Here is a 24,050-nt window from a genome sequence, read left to right as displayed (position 1 = left end):
GTTCAGAGAATCCCCAGCCCAAGAGCCCTGCTTTTTTTTTTTTTTTGTTATTTTGCTTTTTGTTTGATGCAATTTGACTGGTTAAGCGGCCTGCCTACTGAACAAATCAAACCGCACCAAGCAAAAAAGTAAACAAAACATTAAAAAAGCAAAGCTGTATTGCTGGGGATTCACTGAATCCCCTGAAAACCCTCACCGCACGTTTCTGTAATCATATATGCCTTCTACGATAATGTAACTATAACTTCCCTTTGCCTTTATAGGCCTCTTAATGGCAAACTATCTTGAGCCTATACTCGTTATCTACCTGCAATTATGTAAATTTCGCTCTTTAATATGATATAATTGCAACTCCCCATATTACTATATAATCAATAATAATAAAAGGCTAAGCGCACATGCGCTTTTCAAAAATCGTGATTCCTGGTGGCGTGAGGTGTTCTTCTGTGCCAGTCCTCACGGCGCCTGCGTGTGACTGTGCAGAAGACACCAGCGACTCCTCCCTCCCGCTCCTCTTCAAAGCGGCCTGCTAAGGTTCGCCAGCCGCTGTAGCGAACCTCGCAAGCCGCTCTCCACCTCCGTGCAGAAGAAGGAGTCGGGGTTGCCGCTGCCGCCACACTCACACGTCTTCCTGCAGCCCCGCCCACCTCCATGAAGCAGGAGAACCTGTCCTCGGCGCGTCACCGTCCACCCTCACTCGCTGCTGCCTCTCACTCGCCGCCTGCCCTCTATCCCTGCCTGTGTCCTCGCCGTGTCACCTCCCGCCCTCACTCGCCGCTGCCACCGCCGCTGATCCTCTTCTTCAGAGCAGCTTGCAATCGGGGCCGGCTTTATAGAACCTCACAGGCCGCTCTCCAACCTCAGTAGCACGCTCCCTCTGATGCAAGGGATTGCGTCAGAGGGAACATGCTACCAAGTTGGAGAGCGGCCTGCTAGGTTTGCTAAAGCCGTCCACCACGATCGCAGGCTGCTTTGAAGAGGAGCAGGCCAGAAGATGCCGGGATGGAGGGAGGGTAAGAATGGGGCCAATACAGGGGGGGGGGGCCAGGGGGATAGGGAAAGGTGGCTGCTTTTGGGGGAGGGGTGTGCTTGGGACAGACAGGTGTGCTCGGAGGGGGGGAGGGGGAAGACAGAAGGGGCCATGGAGAGATAGGAAGAGGGAAAGGGGGCTGCTTTGGGGGGAGGGGTGTGGTTGGGATATACAGCTGTGCTCAGGGGGGCAGGGGGAAGACAGAAGGGGCCATGGAGAGGGAAAGGGGGCTGCTTTGTGGGGAGGTGTGCTGGGGACAGACAGCTTTGCTCTGCGGGGGAAGACAGAAGGGGCCATGGAGAGACAGGGAGAGGAAAAGGGGGCTGCTTTGGGGGGAGGGGTGTGCTGGGGGGAGACAGAAGGGGCCATGGAGAGATAGGGAGAGGAAAAGGGGGCTGCTTTGGGGGGAGGGGTGTGCTGGGGGGAGACAGAAGGGGCCATGGAGAGAAAGGCAGAGGGAAAGGGGGCTGCTTTGGGGGGAGGTGTGTTGGGGACAGACAGCTTTGCTCTGGGGGGAAGACAGAAGGGGCCATGGAGAGACAGGGAGAAGGAAAGGGGGCTGCTTTGGGGGGAAGGGGTGTGCTGGGGGGAGACAGAAAGGGCCATGGAGAGATAGGGAGAGGAAAAGGGGGCTGCTTTGGGGGAAGGGGTGTGCTGGGGGGAGACAGAAGGGGCCATGGAGAGAAAGGCAGAGGGAAAGGGGGCTGCTTTGGGGGGAGGTGTGTTGGGGACAGACAGCTTTGCTTGGGGGGGGGGAGACAGAAGGATACAGACAGTGGCCAAGGAGAGAGAGATAAAGAAACACAGACAGACAGACAGATCTATTCTAGCACCCGTTAATGTAATGGGCTTAAAGACTAGTAAGGAGAAATTAGGTTCTTACCTGCTAATTTACTTTCTTTTAGCTTCTCCAGACCAGTAGAGGTTAACTTTACGATTGGGTATATATCTAATCATGACCAGCAGGTGGAGACTGAAAACAAAACTTTGGGACAGTATATCCTAGCCCCTCCTCTCTATTTCCCTCAGTCTGCCGAATAGCCAAGCAGAACCAAGAACTGGAAACAACAGAGAGAAAAAACAATACTCCGAAAGGAGTAACAAATAACATACCCAAAAAAATGCTGTTGGAAAATGCAGAGGAGAAATTCCCGAAGGAAGAAGGTCCCCACAGCTCGCCAGCTAAGCCAGCCGAGCCACAGCCGCTGTTCTTCAATTCTCCCCGGCCCTAGAAAAATACTAGAACCCGCAGCAAAAACCAAAAAACTGCCCGCGCAACAGCCCCAACAACAACAACAACAGACAGGGTGGGGACCTCTACTGGTCTGGAGAAGCTAAAAGAAAGTAAATTAGCAGGTAAGAACCTAATTTCTCCTTCTTTAGCACTCTCCAGACCAGTAGAGGTTAACTTTACGATTGGGACGTACCAAAGCAGTCCCTCTCACGGGCGGGACCCCCGAAGGGCCGATACCAGAACACGCTCACCGAACACCGCGTCCCGACGCGCCTGAACATCAACCCGATAATGCCGAACAAATGAATGCAAGGAGGACCAAACCGCAGCCTTACAAATATCCACCGGAGGCACGAGCGACGACTCAGCCCAAGAAGCCGCCTGACCCCTAGTGGAATGAGCCTTGAGAAACTCCGGAACCGGCTTCTGACTCAGAAGATAAGCGGAAGCGATCGTCTCCTTGATCCAGCGCGCAATAGTAGCCTTAGAAGCGCCAGCCCCCCGACGAGGACCCGCCAGAAGCACAAAGAGATGATCGGAGCTCCGAAAATCCCGGGTCCGCTGCACATAAGCATGGAGGACCCGACCGACATCCAACTTGCGCAGCTGTCGTTGCTCAGAAGAACCCTCCCGACTACCCAAGACCGGGAGGACCACCGATTGATTGACATGAAAAGGAGAAACTACCTTCGGCAGAAAGGAAGGAACAGGCCGCAAAACAACCCGCTCCTTTGAAAACTCCAGGAAGGGAGCCCTACAAGAGAAAGCCTGTAGCTCCGACACCCGTCTAGCGGAAGTAATGGCCACCAAAAAGACCGACTTCAGCGTAAGGTCCTTCAACGAACAGCCATCCAACGGCTCGAAAGGAGGGCGCACTAGAACAGAGAGAACCAGATTGAGATCCCAAGAGGGAATCGAGGGCCTTATGGGAGGCCTGAGCAACTTGGCCGCCCTAAGAAAGCGAATCACATCAGGAATGGCTGACAAACGCTGACCTGTCACCAGCCCCCGAAAAGCCGACAGGGCCGCCAGATGAACCCGAAGAGAAGACCAGGCCAGGCCCCTATCCAGGCCATCCTGCAAAAACTCTAGAATGTTAGGCAGAGAAGCGCGAAAGGAGACCACTCCCCGCGCTCGGCACCATTCCTCAAAAAGACGCCAAACCCGTACATAAGCCCGAGAGGTAGAAAGCCTCCGGGACCCCAAAAGTGTAGAGATCACCTTGTCGGAATATCCCTTCTTACTCAGGCGGCCCCTTTCAAGAGCCAAGCCGTAAGACAAAAGGGAGACGGGTCGAACATGGGAATGGGACCCTGCATCAGAAGGTCGTCCGAGAGAGGCAGAGGAAGAGGATCCGCCACCAGATGCCTCACCAGATCCGCATACCACGGACGACGAGGCCAATCCGGAGCCACCAAGACCACCAGCCCCGGATGGCGAACAATGCGAAGCAGTACTCTGCCTACTAATGGCCAAGGAGGGAACACATACAACAGCCCCTCCGTTGGCCACGGTTGGACCAGAGCATCCAGACCCTCGGCCAGACCGTCCCTGCGACGACTGAAGAAGCGGGGTACTTTGGCGTTGCCACTTGTAGCCATCAGATCCATCAGGGGCGGCCCCCAAGCACGCACTAGCAACTGAAACGCCTCGGCGCCGAGACACCACTCTCCCGGATCCAAGAAGTGACGACTGAGGAAGTCCGCCTGAACGTTTTCTACCCCGGCAATGTGAGAGGCCGAGAGGTCCAGAAGATGCGACTCCGCCCAAACCATGAGCCGAGCCGCCTCCTGCGCCACCAGAGTGCTCTTGGTGCCCCCCTGACGATTGACATAAGCCACCGCCGTGGCATTGTCCGACAGGACTCTGACCGACTTGCCCAACAAAAGGGAGTGGAAAGCCAACAGCGCCAGCCGGACCGCCCTGGTCTCCAACACGTTGATCGACCAGGAGGCCTCCTCCGTGGACCAGGTTCCCTGAGCAGAGTGACCCAGACACTGGGCCCCCCAACCCAGGAGACTCGCATCCGTAAGGAGCACCGTCCACTGCGGAAGATCCAGACCCACCCCCTGAACTAGGTGAGGGGTCCGGAGCCACCAACGCAGACTGCAGCGCGCCAAGCCTCGCAGGGGAACCGGAACATCCATCCCGTGCCTCTGGGGAGACCACCTCCGGAGCAGAGCATACTGAAGAGGACGCATGTGGGCCCGCGCCCACCTCACCACGTCCAGGGACGCCGCCATCGACCCCAGGACCTGGAGGAAATCTCGCGCCCGAGGACACCGGGACGCCAAAAGCAGGCGAATCTGAGACTGCAATTTGCTCACCCGGGCCTCTGGGAGGAAGACCTTCCCCAAGGAGGTGTCGAACAGCACCCCGAGGTACTCCAGACGCTGAGCCGGAACCAACCGACTCTTGGAAAGGTTGACCACCCAGCCCAGCGACCGGAGAAACTCCACCACCCGAGCCGTAACCCGGTAGCTTTCCTGCAACGACTTGGCCCGAATTAACCAGTCGTCCAGGTAGGGGTGTACCAGAATGCCCTCCGACCGCAAGGCTGCCGCGACGACCACCATCACCTTGGTGAACGTCCGGGGAGCCGTGGCCAGCCCAAAGGGAAGCGCACAGAACTGATAGTGCCGACCCAAGATCGCAAAGCGCAGGAAACGCTGATGAGAGGTCCGAATAGGAACATGCAAGTAGGCCTCCGTCAGATCGAGAGAAGTGAGAAACTCCCCCGGCTGAACCGCCAGAATGACCGACCGCAGCGTTTCCATACGGAAAGAGGGAACCTTGAGAGCCCTGTTGACCCCTTTCAAATCGAGGATGGGCCGAAAAGTCCCCTCCTTCTTGGGCACCACAAAGTAAATGGAGTACCTGCCCGTGCCCCACTCCGGGGGGGGCACCGGAACTACTGCCCTGAGATCTAGCAAGCGCTGAAGGGTCTGGCGAAAAGCCTGCTTCTTCCCCGGAGTCTGACACGGAGAAGCGAGGAAAAAATCCGGCAGAGAGCGGGCGAACTCCAGGGCATAACCGTCCCGCACCACCTCCAGGACCCACTGATCGGACGTGATCTCGGCCCATTTGGGAAAAAAGTCGCGCAGCCGGGCCCCCACCGGAACCAAGGGGGGCGCCGGCAAGGCGTCATTGTGCAGGACGGGAAGCGGGGGAACCGGCGGAGGGGTTCCCTGCCCCCCGACGGGCCCCCCGAAAGGGCTGCATGCGCTGGAAGAACCGACCCCGGGAAAACCCCGGAGACTGGAAAGAAGCAGCCCCACGCCCAGGGCGATACTTGCGAAATTCCCGCAAACGCCCCCGGGCCGCACCCCCCCGAGACGCCGGGCGGGCACGGTCCTCCGGCAAACGGGGAACTTTCGAGTCCGACAGAGTCTGAATCAACTTATCCAAGTCCTCTCCAAATAAAAACGACCCCCGAAAGGGAAATTTAGTAAGCTTAGCTTTGGACGCAGCATCCGCCGCCCAAGCGCGCAGCCACAACACACGCCTTGCGGCCACGCCAAAAGCCATAGACTTAGCCGAGATCCGCACCAAGTCATATAGAGCATCTGAGAGGAATGAGGCAGCCATCTCAATCTTTGCTACCTCCTGATCCACCAGAGACCAGTCGTCAGACTCTCGATCCAAGACCCGCTCCGCCCACCGAAACACGGCGCGAGCGACCAGTCCCCCACAAATAGCCGCCTGGACCCCAAAGGCAGAGACTTGAAAATTTTGCTTAAGGATGGTCTCCAATTTGCGCTCCTCAGAGTCCCGCAAGGCAGAACCGCCCTCAACAGGCACGGTATGCCGCTTGGAAATAGCCGAGACCACCGCATCCACGACTGGCGAAGCTAACGTAGCCCGATCCCCTTCAGGAATGGGATACAGGCGAGCCATGCTGCGCGCCAGCCGAAACGGCGTCTCCGGCGTTTTCCACTGCTCAAGAATAATATCCCGAATATCCTGATGCATAGGAAAAGAGCGGGAAACGGAACGGATCCCTCGTAACAGAGGGTCCCCCACACGCGGAGTCTCCGGCGGCGCGTCCTCAAAACGCAAAGCCGAAGAAACCTGTTGAATAAGGTCAGGCAGCTCATCTCTCTGAAAAAGGCGCACCACGGACGCCTCGTCACTGGAGAACGGGAAACCCGACAACCCGCCGCCAGCTTCCGTCCCCTCCAGAGGGTCCTGGAATTCCTCAGAAGGGTCCAGGTCCTCCTCCATACCGACACGTTCCTCCGACCACAAATCCTCGTCCCACGACACCCGCGGACGCTTGGACAAGAGAGGCGGCGGAGGGGACGTCACGTCAGACGAGAGAGGCAAAGCCGCAGGGAGCGCGGAGGAAACCCCACCCCCCGAGACCCCCTGGGCGCAACCGGGACCCCCAGCCGCCTGAAAATAGGCTTTGCATAATGAAAAGAAAAAATCAGGGGAAAAACCCCCCGAGGGTCCCAAGGGACTCCCTGCCACAGCAGGGGACCCAGCAGAAACCTGCCCCTGCTTAGACAAAACAGGGGGAAGGTCACCTGAGGTGGAAGACAAAATGGAGGGGCCAGACAGAGAAGATGGCGTCTTTCCCGCCAAAACAGCTCCCTCCACAGCCTGAAGCGGCTGAGAGACCTGAATAGTCTCAGCCGCTAAAACAGGCAAGCCGGCATCAGCTGTCAAAATATCAGCTGAGAGGGAATCCTCTAAAACCCGACCGTCGGCGGCTCGGGGAATCCCTCCGTGGGCGGACGGAGAAGACCGGGCTTCTCCACCGTTCCCTGCCGACTCGCGAGGCACCATCGGCGGGGAGCTCTGGGCGCCTGCAGCCGCTGCCGACGGAGCTCCTCCACCGCACCGGCCTGAACACCGCTTGCACAGGCCGGCCGCGAGTGCCTCGCGTCTGGAGCACAATGAGCACTTTTTCCCTTTAGAAGTGCTCATTGCTCCATACGCGACCTAGCTGTAAAAAAGTGCCGGTTAGTTGAAAAAATACAGTAAAATACAGTTTTCTTAAAGGGATACAACCCTCCAGACCAGCACTACCTCAGGATTTTTTTTTTTTTTTTTTTTTTTACAGAACAGACTCCACAGGCTCTCGAAGCAATATGCCTTGCTTGATTTAGGGGGCAAGGCTTACTGCTGAGGCTCCTCTAAAAAAATATGGGGAGGTGGAGGAAGTGGGGGGAGGGACCCCGCTCGTGACCCGCCGGGTTTGACACCCCCGAGGTCGGACGAACCCCCAAACAGAGTCCGTCCAAGCTCCGTCCGGCTAAAAACAGGGACAATAAACCTCTAAACAAATTCCAACAGCCCTACCAAGGGAGATGGGTACAGATCACTCAACACCTGCTGGAGACTGAAAGAAGACTGAGGGAAATAGAGAGGAGGGGCTAGGATATACTGTCCCAAAGTTTTGTTTTCAGTCTCCACCTGCTGGTCATGATTAGATATATACCCAATCGTAAAGTTAACCTCTACTGGTCTGGAGAGTGCTAAAGAATAATAATAATTTTTATTCTTATATACCGCCAAGGCAGTTTACAGCAAGAAGGAACTGCACAAACTTATCAAAATTTCTCAGAAAATACAAAATGGCAAGTAAGTCACATATTTATCAAACTGCTAAGTGAGATGGATAACCTGGACATACTTGACTAACTTGTGTATGCTGGACATTACAGACACTTTAATGCATATTTTCCCACGGCCTAAAAACCAGCCTTCCTTTACAAGCTAACCAGATGGAACAGCCTGTACCTATCTGTGAACACATGTATCCTTTGAAATGCTAACCCCCCCCCCAGCTGGCCTTTGCTACAAAGTTCTTGTCTCCATTCCCTGCTGGGAGGATACTTCTCCAAGGTTCTGTGGCCATTGTTCATTTGTGATGAGCTGTTATCAGTGCTGTATGACTTAACATATGCAAGGCACCCTGAAAAGCCATAAAACATTTATAACAAGCAACAACCCCTGCAGGATGAAGGTGGAGTAGAAACGTAGGAGCCTGGTACCAAGACAGAAGTTTTAAACCACAGACTGGACATTTGCTGCCTGTCTCTGAAGCAAGGTATGGGAACCAGGCACAGCTGGGGTGCTAGAAGGTCACCCTTGCCAACTTTCTGCATAAGACTACCTACAAGGTCACCATCCTGAAGATGTACAGCGTTGTAAAACCACAAATCGTCATCTGCAAGGTGATAAGGATTCCAGATATGGAGGAAGAAAGTTCACGAAGTGCCCTCTGTTTCTGCTCGGGCCCCCCTACTGGGGGGGGGGGGGAAGTGAGAGAGGCATGGACTGGAGGGAATAGTTAGGTATACATTTTTTGTACCAATAGGGACGTACATGACCAGAGTTCGGGGATGTGCTTTTTTTTATGAACAGAGAGAGAATTTCTCTATATAACAATCCTTGCATCACAGGTAAAACCAGAGAGATTCACTTACTTATGCCAGCGGGGATGTGCTAGCCCCCTGTCAGGCATATCAGTGTAAGTTCTACTCTCCATTGTATATTCAGAATTGACAATATAATATTTCTTTCTGCTATGTCTTTGCTGCTGTAATTTTGTAAGTCTTTATACAAACAATAAAAATATTGTCTGTTTTGGAAAATACAATGCCGTCTCGTAGTCATTCCAATGAGGTAAAATAAGTGGCATTACTTTATAAGTTTTAAGAATTTTTCTAAAGTTTCAAGTTTATTAGGATTTTATATACCGCCTATCAAGGTTATCTAAGCGGTTTTACAATCAGGTACTCAAGCATTTTCCCTATAATAAGACTGAGCTTGGGGAATAAGCGTAGTCCAACATGAATTCAATGCACTGGCCTGAAATGCAAAAGTTTTTCCTAAGAATCTCTTATAACGACATGCTTTTACCGATGGAAACGTAAACCAGTAAGTTTTTCGTGCATTCTTATTTGAATTTAAAAATTCAAAGTGGGAAGAGAGATAGGCTGGAGTCAACCCAAATAAAACTTTAAAACAGATACAGTCAAGTTTAAACAAAACTCTAGCCTCAAATGGCAACTAATGGAAATTTAAATAATAAGGGCTTACATGATTGTGTTTTTTAAGACCAAAAATCAGGCGAACTGCTGTATTCTCTATTATTCCGAGTCTAGTAAGAATTTTTTTAATGAGATCCCGGATAAACAATATTACAGTAGTCCAATATGGACAAAATTGATGATTGAACCAGTAACCTAAAAGAGATTGAATCAAAATATATGGGCCTCAGCTTGTAAATTGCCCCTGAACATACACTGGATAAGTGCGAGTCAGAAATTCGGACTAGATTAGATTTACCGCATCTGAATCCTCCATCCACATCACGCTGTACAGGTCTCCCAGGTAAGTATCTCTCTTTTCATCATAGTAACAGGCGAAGGACGACTCGTGGGGATTTGCTGCAGTTGTTGCGTATACTGCAAGAGAAATCGGAGCACAATAAAATACTTTCTTCTAGCAAGGATGGTAAAAAAAAAAAAATCTGTCAAACAATATAATAAATACAAGTAGAATACAAAAATACTTTACTTCACCACACAAATATATTCCAACAAAAACTCACTGCCTTAGAGGTATATAGAGATAATTTCCTACCACAAACAGAGAAAAGACCTCAGCTTCTTCCAAGGATAATTTTCACCTGAAAAAAACTCTATGCTAGCTGTGCTCAGCTATACAGCTGCATAGGAAAAACATCCTTGCATTTAAAGTGACACCGGCACTGGGAGAAGAGTGTGGACTGCTCAGATTTGGATCACGCCTAGAGGATAGAGCACTGTTGAAGATAGGTTTTTTCCTACCTCTTTGATTTCTTTAAAAGACTGATTTATTATATGAGACTTTAGCCTACGACTTGGGGGGAGTTGGATTTCTTTCGTTATCACCAGGTCTGTGACTTTCTTTGACGTAGAGCCTTGGGCGAGTTGATGATCCCGGAAACTTTGTTGGAATAGGCCATGAGTGGCAGTTGTGGTCGGGGATGTGTTACTCGCTTTTATAAGGCACTTAACTTCCCAAAATGCCCCCCCCCCCAATTAAATATATTCAGGTTTGGGAGACTTTGTTGGGGCGGACTTTTCCTGCTCGATGGTGGGCCATTCTTTTCCAGTGCTTGTTGCGCCCCTCAATTGCTAGCTCTTTGGTGAAAAATGGATATAAGATGCTCTACCAATAGTATCTTACACCAGTTCACTTGCATCGTATTTACTCGCACACCTCTGATTTGTGTTGGCGGCAGTGTGGGCAAAGATGTACGTTTTTGCACATTTGGTGGGATTGCTCTAAAGTGGCCACTTATTGGACTATGGTGTTCGAAATTCTCACCGAAATTTTTCATAGACCTGTTCGGAAATCTCTGGGCAGTGCTTTATTGCATATGCCGCTTGGGGCGTTGCCGCGTTCCTGTCAGACCTTGGATTTTCATGCGTTTGTAGCTAGCAGACTGTTGTTGGCTGCACAGTGGAAGCAGGTGCACCCGCCCACTCGGCAGCATTTATTGGGAAAATTAGCGTTTATCTTTCGTATGTTTAAATTGACAGCTCTTATGCATAATCGGCTCTCCCAGTTTTTGAAGGTTTGGGATCCATACATCAAATGGTCATCGGTCTCCTAGTGGTCTCACCCAGCTACTTTGATGGTTTCTCTTTGGTTTTCTGCACACACACTTGGGTTGAAGGGTTGGGGAGGGAGGGGTGGTGGGAGGGATTGTGGATGGGAGGGATTTGTTCTGCCTTTGACTGTTTTGTCTCATACTGAAGACAAATTGTTGGGTGGGGGGCAGTGGGTGTTTGGATGGTTGTTTATGATTCTGTATCTGTTTGCAATTTTTCAATAAACCTTGTGTATATATATATATATATAAATTATATGAGACTTTGAATAACAATAATACACGGAGTTTTTATGGACCAAGGATATTTTTTCTATGCAGCTGTATAGCTGAGCACAGCTAGCATAGTTTTTTCAGGTGAAAATTATCCCTGGAAGAAACTGAGGTCTTTTCTCCGTTTGTGGTAGGAAATTATCTCTATATACCTCTAAGGAAGTGAGTTTTTGTTGGAATATATCTTTGTGGTGAAGTAAAAAATAAAATCTGTCACCACCCTTGCTTGAGAGACGGCAGGCTAAAGGCTGGAACATGAGGACAGAGGGGAGGTGGAGGAGGAATATCAAAGCTTGTGGAATCCTTTGCTGAAACATGCCGCAGGTCAAGATGGGAGGTTAAATTATCGCTCTGCATAGAAGGCATGCCTTTTCACCCTAGGGTGGAGGGAGCAAATATGATATTCAGCTATCCAGGAATAATAAAAGTGAAATCTAACGAAGATGGCCATATGCAAACCTTTTTTTTTTTGGGGGGGGGAGTGCTTGCATAATTAGAATGGATGATAAATGCAGGTAAAACAGTAACAATATATGCAGTAAAGGGAGATTGGATCGGAGGGAGGATTTCTTCTACAAGCCCAAAGGAAGATAGATGGTTGTGGTCTGGGGGAAGGCAGTTATTGTGTTCTTCGGGTTCAGTCATTTGACGAGCCTTTTCCAACAGTTTTCTTTTATGCTCTTACGTATTTTCTGTGTTGCCTTGTTCTGGATTCTAATCTGGTCCCCAGACCGCGAATGAGCGAGTCCGCGATTCGCAAACCACAAATTCGCAGGGGAACACTGTAGTACAAAATACAGATGCACATCTTGCTAGGGGGTGGGAGTGGCGTCACCCACATTAAAGCGTAGCTTTAACTGAAATATTTGCCAGCAAGCAGAACTAGCTGTTCCTAAGCGCACAGGTGCAGGGTAGGGCTCTTCCTGCTACATTCCTCACTTTTGCAAACCGTTACAGTTATTTGTATTTGATATACAATACTCCCACGCGAATTTGCGGATCAGAATTTGCGGACTCAGTCATTCGCGGGTTTTCCCTCCGCAGGAAAACTTTCCTAGAAGATGCTTCAGAGGCTCGTTGTGTTCTTTACGGGACAGAGTGGTCATGCGCCCTTCTCTGGTGTGACTCCTGCCATCTCTACTGCGACTTCCTGTTTCAGGCGGAGCGAGACGCAGCTAAGGGAAGGGAACAACGTTGCGTATATTTGCAGGTTTTTTTTTGCAATTCGCAGTCACTCCAGGTATGTAACCCCCCACAAATTTCGGGGGATTACTGCACTGCAATTTTTAATAAAAAGTCAAATCAAAGTGGTTTACAAGGATAAAATCAAGGGCAAAAGTTAAAACTCAGTAAAAAACAAAACAGAGTATAAAGACCAAGACAAGGGAATGAACTAACATGAGCAGGCTAACAGGAGAAGGGTATGGAGAAACTGGAATATGAGGATCGACTTAAAACACTGGGATTGTTCTCCCTTGAGAAGAGGAGACTGCGTGGGGATATGATCGAGACCTTCAAAATACTGAAAGGAATCGACAAAATAGAGCAGAGATTATTTACATTGTCCAATTTGACACGGACAAGAGGACATGAAATGAAGCTAAGGGGGGACAAGTTCAGGACTAATATCAGGAAGTTCTGCTTCACACAGAGAGTGGTTGACATCTGGAATACTCTCCCAGGAGAGATTATTGCAGAATCGACAGTCCTAGGCTTCAAAAGCAAACTAGATGCATATCTCCTTGAGAGAGGCATATAAAGATATGGTTGGCTATAAAATAAGCCAGGTGTATACCTGGCAGGGCCTCCGCGTGTGCGGATCGCCGGACTTGATGGACCGAAGGTCTGATCCGGAGATGGCGCTTCTTATGTTCTTATAAGAAAAAAAAAAAAAAAAAAAAAAAAAGGTTTACAATGCTTAGGGAAGAACGGTAGGAAAAACAACAAATGGAAAAGGTTATAAGATGAAATAATAATGAAAAGAAAAAGATAAAGGTTAACCGAAGTAAAAATAATCCAATTAAGAAGCCACGTTGAATGCCATTTTAAAATAGTAGCTTTTTAATTGAGACTTAAAGGTCTTGAGAGATTTTTCAGACCTCAGTTATAATGCTAACGCATTCCATAGTGTAGGTGCCATGACGGAAGAAACTAGAATCCCGATTTGAATCCAAAAACATCTGCCTGACAGATGGTATTGAAAGAAGATGGTGTGTAGAGGAACGAAGATACCTTTTTGGTGTATAGGGGGGGGGATCAAGAAATTAGACAAAAATGACTGAATCAGGAAGATAAGAACATTGTATTTAAATGGTATCCTATAAGTAATCGGAAGCATGTGTTCAAGATTTGAGCAGAGGAGTAATATGGTCATATTTAGTACGACCTGGAGAATTGACCTCTCTAGAATAAGGAAGCCTTGATTTATAAGGTATATCCCATCGGACTCTCTTTCCACACCTGAAAAAGCCAAAGAATCTCCAGCCAATAAGTTCTTACCATTGATATTGTCAGCCAGGTGGTTCATCATAGACCCAGATTCACAGGCTTCAATATAAAATACCATCTGTCGACAAAAAACAAACAAACAAAGTTCTATCTCTCTTTATCACCATCTCTTCAATGGCTTGATACAAGAATTAATGGCCTGCAAGACCCACTCTTGGATTACCGACGCTGAAAACCCCTTCCCTACATTTCAGAGGATTGCGGGCAAGGCTGTTGACATTTGAGGCAAGAGTTCTGTTTAAATTTGGATGTATTTGCTTTAAATATGATCATGTCACCCCTCTTCTACAAAAAGCCCATTGGCTACCCGTCATATATAGAATAACATATAAAATAGCACTTCTAACCTTTAAAACAATACAAACACACGCCCCGGCATTCACTGACAGACTTCTAATTCCATATGATCCCCTGAGAGCTCTAAGATCCACTTCACAGCATACTCTTAATATTCCATCTTTAAGAATAATAGGCACTCGACGTAATACAATCTTTTCAGTAACTGCCCCCACGATTTGGAATTCTCTTCCCATATATATAAGATCTGAACACAACTTACAGAAATTTTAAAATAGTTTAAAATGTTTCTTTTTTAAAGATGCCTTTAACTGACTATCCGATTCAAATCCAGCAACTCTTAACCTATCCCCGTCCCAATGTATTTTCCTTTTTTGTACCTTTTCTTAATAAATATTGTAGTTCTCCCCTCCTTTCCTATTGTGTCTTTATAGATTTAAAAAAAAAAGGCAAGTATGTTAAAATTTTTTGTCTTCCCATACTCCTGTTAATGTTTTAATTATTATTGTACAATGCTTAGTATCTCATGATAAGCGTTTAATCAAATAAACTTGAAATCGTTGTTTGGACTGGCTCCAGGTTATTTATCCTCTCAGTTACAATTGCATAAATACAATAGGAACACTCGAAATATTCATACTATCCTTTTGTTTTCATGTAAGTTACGTCTTGTCATTAATAAGTATGTTAATTGCTCCCCATTTTAATTTTTTAATTGTTAAACGCTTAGAATTTATGATTAGAATTTCATCAAATTTTAATAAACTTGAAACTTGTATCCGACCTTAAAAGCCTGTCAATTTAAGAGATTTTTGGAGAAAACTTATTTTCAAGCTGGGAAAATGAACTCCTAGTTAAGTACCCTTATACCAAGCCCAATATTATTATTCTTTTAGGAAGTTGTTAAAAACCTACTTATTTGATAAATGGATAAAATGAGATTGGATGTATTCTCTTTTGAAAGGTTTATGTATATTTCACTGAATGTACAGTCTTCTTGGATATAAACTGCTTAGAACTTAAGGTAGGGCGGTATATAAGAATAAAATTTATTATTATTACCTATCCACACATACACTTTTAGAATGTACAAGGATATACTTTTAGAATGTACAAATGCATAAATAGTTGCTATTTAATTTTCCTTCCCTAAGTAGCATTTTAAGTTGTTTTCAAGACACATTTATATATGTTACAACTTTTGAAAAACACCAAAGAGGACTCATCATTGCCCGGCACAAGATCATCTGTCATTTTGACAGCAAGTATAAACTTGTTTCTCAGACTTACGTTCTTGTTTTTAGGTGAATTTCTGTCTACCTGGACCTATGTGGGTGTACATTCAACCTGTGTGCACACTCCATCACACAACACCCCGCCTACACCCAACTCACTCCATGCTGCCCCATCCACAGGCACCACATCCTGACCTCACAGGCAGAGTGAGGGTAAGTTCACCAGTCTAGAAATCAAAATGTTGTAAAAGTGAGCCACGTATAGGACAATGAAGCCATTGTGACATCACTGATGAGGTTGATTCTTGGTCATTGGTGGAATGAGGCATTATGATGTCACAATACCAGCTCTGGTTATCAGAGCCTGAAACTTTTTACACTATTTATATATTCAATTTTCTATGCTGTTCTCCCAAGGGAGCTTAGAATGGTTTACATGAATTTATTCAGGTACTCAAACATTTTTCCCTGTCTGTCCCGGTGGCCTCACAATCTATCTAATGTACCTGGGGCAATGGGGGGATTAAGTGACTTGCGCAGGGTCACAAAGAGCAGCATGGGTTTGAACCCACAACCTCAGGGTGCTGAGACTGTAGCTTTAACCACTGCACCACTCTAGAAATCAAAATGTAGTAAAAGTGAGCCAAGTACAGGACAATCAAGCCATTGTGACATTACTGATGAGGTTGGCTCTTAGTCATTGGTGGAATGAGACATTATAAGAACATAAGAACATAAGAAGCGCCATCTCCGGATCAGACCTTCGGTCCATCAAGTCCGGCGATCCGCACACGCGGAGGCCCCGCCAGGTATACACCTGGTTTATTTATAGCCACCATATCTTTATATGCCTTTCTCAAGGAGATATGCATCTAGTTTGCTTTTGAAGCCTGGGACTGTCGATTCCGCAATAATCTCCCCTGGGAGAGTATTCCAGATGTCCACCACTCTCTGTGTGAAGCAGAACTTCCTGACATTAGTCCTGAACTTGTCCCCCCTTAGCTTCATTTCATGTCCTCTTGTCCATGTCAAATTGGACAATGTAAATAATCTTCTCTGCTCTATTTTGTCGATTCCTTTCAGTATTTTGAAGGTCTCGATCATATCCCCCCGCAGTCTCCTTTTCTCAAGGGAGAACAATCCCAGTGTTTTAAGTCGATCCTCATATACCAGTTTCTCCATACCCTTCACTAGTTTAGTTGCTCGTCTCTGCACCCTCTCCAGCAGTTTTATATCCTTCTTTAGGTAGGGAGACCAATGTTGGACGCAGTATTCCAAGTGAGGTCTGACCATTGCCCTATAAAGCGGCATTATTACTTTCTCCGATCTACTCGAGATTCCTTTCTTTATCATGCCCAACATTCTATTTGCCTTCTTTGCCGCTGCCGCGCATTGTGCCGACGGCTTCAGGGTCCTATCTATCAGTACACCCAGGTCTCTTTCTTGTTCACTTTTTCCCAGAGTTGCACCTGTCATTTTGTACTCGTATTCCTTATTCTTACTGCCTAAATGCATTACCTTGCATTTCTCCACGTTGAACCTCATTTGCCATTTCTCCGCCCATTTTTCTAACCGACACAAATCGCTCTGGAGTTCCTCACTATCCTCCTGCGATCTGATTGCCCGGCAGAGTTTTGTGTCGTCTGCAAACTTGATGATCTCACTGGATGTTCCGTTTTCCAAGTCATTGATATAAATATTATGTTTAAATATGTTTATTGATTTTACAAGAAAATGGCATCACACAAGACAAACCATTATCCTCCCCCCACCCTCCCCCTCCCTATCCCCAACACCCTCCCTCCCTCCCAACATCCCCCAGTAACAATGATCAACCTCCATCTATTGAAGTATTACAAATTCAATAAGTGACTTCGTGCTTTATGAGTCAATGTTAACCAGAATGGTTCCCAAACAGAACTAAATAACCGGCCTCTGGGTGAGTCCAATGAGGTCAAGGACATACGCTCCATCGAGGCTTGACGAAGCATAAGAATTCTCCAGAATGACAAAGTTGGTGGGTCTGATACAATCCAGCAATGTAGTATAGTTTTCTTTCCCATGAGGAAAGTCCTGGCCAAAAAACCTCGGAAACCTCTCGGAGACCCCCGAGGAAGTGGGTCCATCGTGAACAGCAATTCCGGACGACTGACATATCCCTGATGCCACATGGAAGTAATATGCCGCTGTAGTTGAATCCAAAAGTCCACTATCAATGGACACGACCAGAACTGGTGTCCCAGCGTTGCTCCTGGATGAGCACATTTAAGACACGTATCCGATGTTCTGAGGTTAGCTCGATACAGGTACGTTGGTGATCTGTAGAGTCGTAAGTAGAACTTATAGTTCATTTCAATAAGGGTCACATGTGAGGTAAGAGAGTGGATAGAGTGAAGACCCTGTTGTATATGATGGCCAGTCACCTCACAGGCCAGATCCTCCCTCCAGCGGGCCGCATAAGCTTCATAAGAAATTGACCCCAGACTATCCCGTAAAAAGCGTAAGTGGAATTTCAAGGGGATTTGTGTCTGTGCTGTTAAACATAAGGCTTCCGAGATTGTCTCCTGACATTGGTTCGTGAGCCCCTCCGGCGGGAGAGATCTGACATATGATGTCATCTGAGCATATGCCAACCAGTCCCGAGGCGTCCAACTATATTCAGTCTGCATTACCGCAAAGGATGGCACCATACCCTGTGCTGTTACAACCTGTGAGATATAGTGCAAGTTTGACGTTTTCCACACAGACATCGGAAACCGAGACGTCCCAGGTGGAAAGTCTGGATTGTCCAAGAAAGGTAAGTATGCTGTAGTGGTATGATTAATCTTTAGCATTTTACACAAACGTCTCCACACTTGACGTAACGGTTGAAAAAGGAATTTTCCAAGAGGTGGTGGACCCCCCGGGAGACGCAAAGCGTGCAGCAGATAGCTAAAGTGGTCTGGGGAGCATAGGACTAGTTCCGAAGAAGTAGCCGAAAAATGGCTGGTCCCCCTGAACCAATCACTCAGGTGTCTCATTTGACACGCCTGAGAGAACAGTCTTAAACTATGAAGACCCAGTCCCCCCTGCGCCCTGGGAAGCATCAATACTGACAGTGAAATTCTGGCCTTTTTCCCATTCCATAAGTAAGAAGTGAGGTATTTCCCCACCTCCCTCTCATGTTTGACAGACAATAATATAGGGAGCATTTGAAATATATAGAGCCACTGGGGCAACAGCACCATATTATATAAAGCAATTTTACCCATGAGTGTTATCGGAAAGTCCCTCCAAAGTAACAGTTTCTGTCGTGTAAGCGTCATGAGTGGTAGGACATTCACTGAATATATGCTGGTAATGTCTATTGGTATTTGTATACCTAAGTATTTCAGAGAGGTGGTAGCCCATTGTAATGGAAAAGGTCCCCTCCACTGAGCAGGGAGTCCTCGAGACAGAGGAAGAGCCAATGATTTCTGCAGGTTGAGTATCAATCCCGAGTATAGACTAAATTCATCTAGGATGGCTAATGCTCTTTTCAGGGAATCCTGTGGGTCGGCTAATGTCAGTAACATATCATCAGCATACGCCAATACTCTTAACTGGGAGTCTCCTTCTGGGAGCCCCACTATACCATCATCTCTCTGCAGTGTTCTCAGGAAGGGATCCAGATAGAGCAAGAACAACATGGGAGAGAGAGGACTACCCTGTCTCGTACCTCTCGCAATTTGAAAAGACGGCGTCTTCGTACCATTCACCAGAATACTGGCAGTGGGTGACGTATATAACAATCGTATCATATCATAAAACCAACCGGTAAAACCCATAAAATATAATATAAATATTAAAAAGGATCGGCCCAAGTACCGAGCCCTGGGGTACACCACTAGTCACTTTCTCCCAGTCAGAGAACTTCCCATTTATGCCCACTCTCTGCTTTCGGTTTTCCAGCCATTTGCCTATCCATCTTTGTATATCTCCCTCTATGCCATGGCTTTGTAGTTTCCTGAGAAGTCTTTCGTGTGGAACTTTGTCGAACGCTTTCTGGAAATCCAAGTATATTATGTCCACCGGCTTTCCACTATCAATTTGCTTGTTCACGGTCTCAAAGAATTGGAGTAAATTCGTCAAACACGATTTCCCTTTCCTGAATCCATGTTGACTGGGTTTCATCAAGTCGTGTGTGTCCAAGTGCTGAACTATGCTATCCTTGATCAGTGATTCAATCATCTTGCCGGGGACAGACGTAATGATGTCACAATAGCAGCTCTGGCTATCAGAGGCTGAACCTTTTCACACTATTTATTTATTCAGTTTTTTATACTGTTTTCCCAAGTAGAGACTGACACGGAGACAAATTTTCCCCATCCCTGCGGGCTCTCTCTATCCCTGTCCTGACCCTGCGAGTTCTGCACTCATCTGCAAAAACCTCAAACACTTACTTTTAAAGCTCAACTGAAGGTTTTTTACTTTTCATGGGCATTCTGCTCATAGTTCTTTGCTTTGTTATAATGGAAGCTTTTATTCATAACAAAAACATTTTATCCACTTATTCCTTATGTCTTTCCCCTAATTTACCCTGTACTATTTTTTATTATAATTCATTTCCATTGTTCCTTTCCTCATATGTTAGTGACGTTTATTTTGTTATTATGATGCTTTATTTCCCCTATTTATATTTTATTATAAACTGCTTGGTTTTATATTGTCAGTATATTAAAATAAATTTGTGCGGTTATATTAAAAAAAACTTGTGTGGTTAAGGCAGAGTTTAAAGAATTATAGCCACAGTCGAAGGACGATTCTGGCTACAATTCTTTAAGTCAAAGCTACCAGGACTTTTTCACCCGTTGCTATTCCTTCTCCCTCCCTCTCTCTCTCTCTCTCCAAACCACGGTTCTCGCCAGAATACAGTGCAGGTGTAATGGCTGGAGCTCCCCAGTGCCTTCTATCAAGTTTCTCAGCCTGAAGAAACAGGAAACAGAGTCAAACCTTGAACCTGAAATTCATACAATGGTAGCACGCAACTCTATTGGGCAATCAGGCCAACCCAGGAAAACAAGTTTAATGTAAACACTGCTTCCTCCTTTTGAGGGTGGGGTGTAGCATGTTTACCACCCAGCGCTTGGAAGAGGTTTCCCAACTAAGTCAAGCACAGACGGTGCAGAGAAACAACTGGTCTGTTTGTACTGCCGATCTTAAAGGTTAAGAGTCCCAATGGCTAGGGCAGAGAACTCCGTTCTCACATTTCATGACAGCAGCAGGGAGGCGAACAATTTTATAAGTGGGTATTTCCTTTTAGGCACCCTGCCGCTGTGTAGTGAAAGTCTATTCTTTAAAAGGCAGCTGGGAACCCAGATTCCTTTCCAGAATACTATTCTAACATGGCACTGGCATGCCTAAAATCTAGACGTCAGAGCTGGCCTGACGACACAACTGTGACAAGGGCGTGTGCAACACATAGTATTCTGTAAGTTAGTTTCCAAGTTTATTAAAATTTTGATATAGTGCTAATCATAATTTCTAAGTGTTTTACAATAAAATATGGGAAAACATTTAAACATTCTAAATAAATAACGGATGAACTGGAAAGACAAAGAAACAAAAGGGACATAGGGGGAATTACAATTTAAAAGAAAGGAGGCCATGAAAGGTGAATAACAGAAGGGAGGTAAAGGAGATCAGAATAGGAACAAGACATCAGCAGAACCGTTTCAGCATCCATATGCGTCTTTAAAAAGGAAGGATTTAAGATTTCCTTTGAATTTATCTAAGTTTTGTTCGGCCCTGATGTAAGGGGAGTGTGTGGCGCAGTGGTCACAGCTAAAGCCTCAGCACCCTGAGGTTGTGGGTTCAAATCCCTCCCTGCTCCTTGTGACCCTGGGCAAGTCACTTAATCCCCCCATTGACCCAGGTACACTATAAGAACATAAGAATAGCCTTACTGGGTCAGACCAATGGTCCATCAAGCCCAGTAGCCCGTTCTCACAGTCACTAGTACCTGGCCAAAACCCAAAGTGTAGCAATATTCCATGCTACTGATCTAGGGCAAGCAGTGACTTCCCCCGTGTCTTTCTCAATAACAGACTAGGAACTTTTCCTCCAGGAACTTGTCCAAACCTTTCTTAAAACCAGCTACACTATTACATTACATATTTCTATTCCGCCATTACCTTTCGGTTCAAAGCGGATTACAAAAAGAGTTATGGAAGAAGGGTTACAACGTTAGATCAGAGAAGGTTTCCAAGAGAGGGAAAAGTAGGATCTGGGGTTAGGGAGGGGATGGTAAGAGGGGGGTTAAGCTTTATCATGGTATTAAGCTTTATTAAGGGATTTCTTGAAGAGTATAGTTTTTATTTCCTTTCTGAACGTCTTGTAGTCTGGGGTTGTTGTCAATAGGTTGGAGACTTGGTTGTCTATCTTTGCTGCCTGAGTGGCCAGTAATCCGTTGTATATTTTTTTCCGTTTTACTTCTTTGATTGGGGGGTAAATTAATGGGGTGTGTGTTTTTCTATGCCTGGTAGAGGTGGTTTGGATGAGGCGGTCGTTTAGGTAGGTTGGACTATCTCCATTTATAGTTTTAAATAGTATACAGTAGAATTGAAATTGTATTCTTTCCTGGATTGGAAGCCAATGAGAATTGATGAATGCCTCAGTAATGTGGTCATGTTTCTTCAATGAGTAGACGAGTCTCAGAGCTGTATTCTGAATTGTCTGTAGTTGTTTAATCATTATTGCAGGGCAGGGGAGGTAGAGGATGTTGCAATAGTCCAGGATACTTAGGATTAGAGATTGTACTAGGAGCTGAAATTGTGTTTTTTCAAAGAATTTTCGGACTTGTCTAAGGTTTCTCATAACTGCGAAAGATTTCTGTATTGTTTTGTTAATTTGTGGTTGCATGGTGCAGCCTCTGTCAATAGTCCGCTCTTACCACAACCTCTGGCAACGCGTTCCAGAGCTTAGCTATTCTCTGAGTGAAAAAGTATTTCCTCCTATTGGTTTTAAAAGTATTTCCCCGTAACTTCATCGAGTGTCCCCCTAGCCTTTGTAATTTTTGACAGAGTGAAAAGTTGATCCACTTGTACCCGTTCTACTCCACTCAGGATTTTGTAGACTTTAATCCTATCTCCCCTCGGCCGTCTCTTTTCCAAGTTGAAGAGCCCTAACCTTTTTAGTCTTTCCTCATACGAGAAGAGTTCCATCTCCTTTACCATCTTGGTCGCTCTTCTTTGAACCTTTTCTAGCGCCGCTATATCTTTCTTGAGATATGGGGACCAGAATTGAACGCAATACTCCAGATGAGGTCGCACCATGGAGCGATACACTAAAGAGAGTTTGAGTCCACCGGGACAGATAGGGAAATATGATAAAGTACCTGAATGTAAAACCACCTAGGATATAAGTGGTATATAAATAAAATAAATAAGCAAGCTGGATTGGCTGCTGTTGAAAACAGGATACTGGGCTAGGTGGATCTTCAGTCTGTCCCAGTATGGCAGTGGCTACGCTCTTATGTTAAGCGCTATTCTTTAAGGGTGCATGTAAGCAGCATGCTATATAAATACAGAATAGCGCTTAATATAAGAGCGTAGCCACTGCCATACTGGGACAGACTGAAGATCCATCTAGCCCAGTATCCTGTTTTTAACAGCAGCCAATCCAGGTTGCAAGTACCTGACAAGATCCCAAAAGAGTAAAACAGATTTTGAACTGCTTATCCATCTTAATAACAGCTTATGGGCTTTTCTTTTAGGAAATTATCCAAACCTTTTTTTAAACCCTGCTAGGCTAACTGGTTTCATCACATTCTCTAGCCACAAATTTCAGAACTTAATTGCACCCTGAGTGAAGAAACGTTTTCTCCGATTTATTTTAAATGTGCTACTTAGTAGCAGCTTCATTGTGTGCCTCTTAGTCCCAGTATTTTTGGGAGCGAATAAAAAAGTGATTCACGACTACCCTTTCCACTCCTCTCAGTATTTTGTAGACCTCTATCATATCCTCCCCTCAGCTGTCTCTTCTCGAAGCTGAACAAGCCCTAGCCACTTCCCAACTTCCCCCATCCCAACTTTATCACTTTTATCGCCCTTCTCTGTACCTTTTCTAATGCCACAATATCTTTTTGGAGATGCGTGACCAGAACGGCACACAGTATTCGAGGTGCAGTTCTACTACGGAGCGATACAAGGGCATTATAATATTCTCAGTTTTCTTTTCCATTCCTTTCCTAATAATTCCTAACAATCTATTAGGTTTCTTAGCTGCTGCGCACTGAGCAGAGTTTTCTCATATCCTCAAATAGGACATCTAGATTCTCTTCCTGGGCAGTGACTCCTAATGTGAACCTTGCATCACGTAGATATACGTAGTCTGGATTCCTCTTTCCTATAGGCATCACTTTGCACTTGGTGGAACGCACTGCCACAATATATTAGAAACGAAAAAGACGTTACAACATTCAAAAAACTTTTAAAATCTTATTCATTTAAAGATGCTTTTAATATTTAAATGTTTCGTGAGATTCTAAATCATGCTGTGGTTTAACTTCCCATTACCCTCTTGTTTTTTCCATTTCTTCTACCTTAAATTGAAAATTGTAACTTTTATTCTTTCCCTCCCAACTCATGTTTGTTTTTGATGAAAGTACACTATTAAATGTTTGTTTCTTTTTATTATACTCTATTTTGATTTTGTACATCGCTTAGTGATTCTAATAGGCGATTTATCAAATTTATTAATAAACTTGAAACTCACATTAAATGTCATCTGCCATTTGGATGCCCACTCTCCCAGTCTCGTTAAGGTCTTCTCACCAAGGTCAATCTTAGCAATTGCAGGGCCCTGTGCAGACCAGTTTGGTGGGGCCCCCCTGCCTGCCTT

The 24,050-nt window shown here is 46.2% G+C and overlaps 2 protein-coding genes across 6 annotated transcripts in view; one reads left to right on the top strand and one right to left on the bottom strand.

Moving 5' to 3' along the window:
- LGMN (legumain) overlaps positions 1-24,050 on the bottom strand; it is an 84,378-nt gene that overhangs the window by 24,839 nt on the left and 35,489 nt on the right. For all 4 annotated transcript variants that reach the window (XM_033951243.1, XM_033951242.1, XM_033951240.1 and 1 more), the window contains 2 exons: positions 13,651-13,717; positions 9,567-9,685 (listed from right to left, as the gene is read on the bottom strand). In XM_033951243.1, coding sequence (XP_033807134.1) covers positions 9,567-9,685; positions 13,651-13,717 — 186 coding nt within the window. The remainder of the gene's footprint in view (positions 1-9,566; positions 9,686-13,650; positions 13,718-24,050) is intronic.
- GOLGA5 (golgin A5) overlaps positions 13,046-24,050 on the top strand; it is a 135,994-nt gene continuing 124,989 nt past the window's right edge. For both annotated transcript variants that reach the window (XM_033951238.1, XM_033951237.1), the window contains exon 1: positions 13,046-15,404. The gene's annotated coding sequence lies outside the window, so the exon portion shown is untranslated. The remainder of the gene's footprint in view (positions 15,405-24,050) is intronic.

Source organism: Geotrypetes seraphini, chromosome 7 (assembly GCF_902459505.1).
Source record: "Geotrypetes seraphini chromosome 7, aGeoSer1.1, whole genome shotgun sequence".
Lineage (NCBI taxonomy): Eukaryota > Metazoa > Chordata > Amphibia > Gymnophiona > Dermophiidae > Geotrypetes > Geotrypetes seraphini.
Note: the sequence above shows the minus strand (reverse complement) of the source record. Positions and strands in the feature narration are given on the sequence as shown.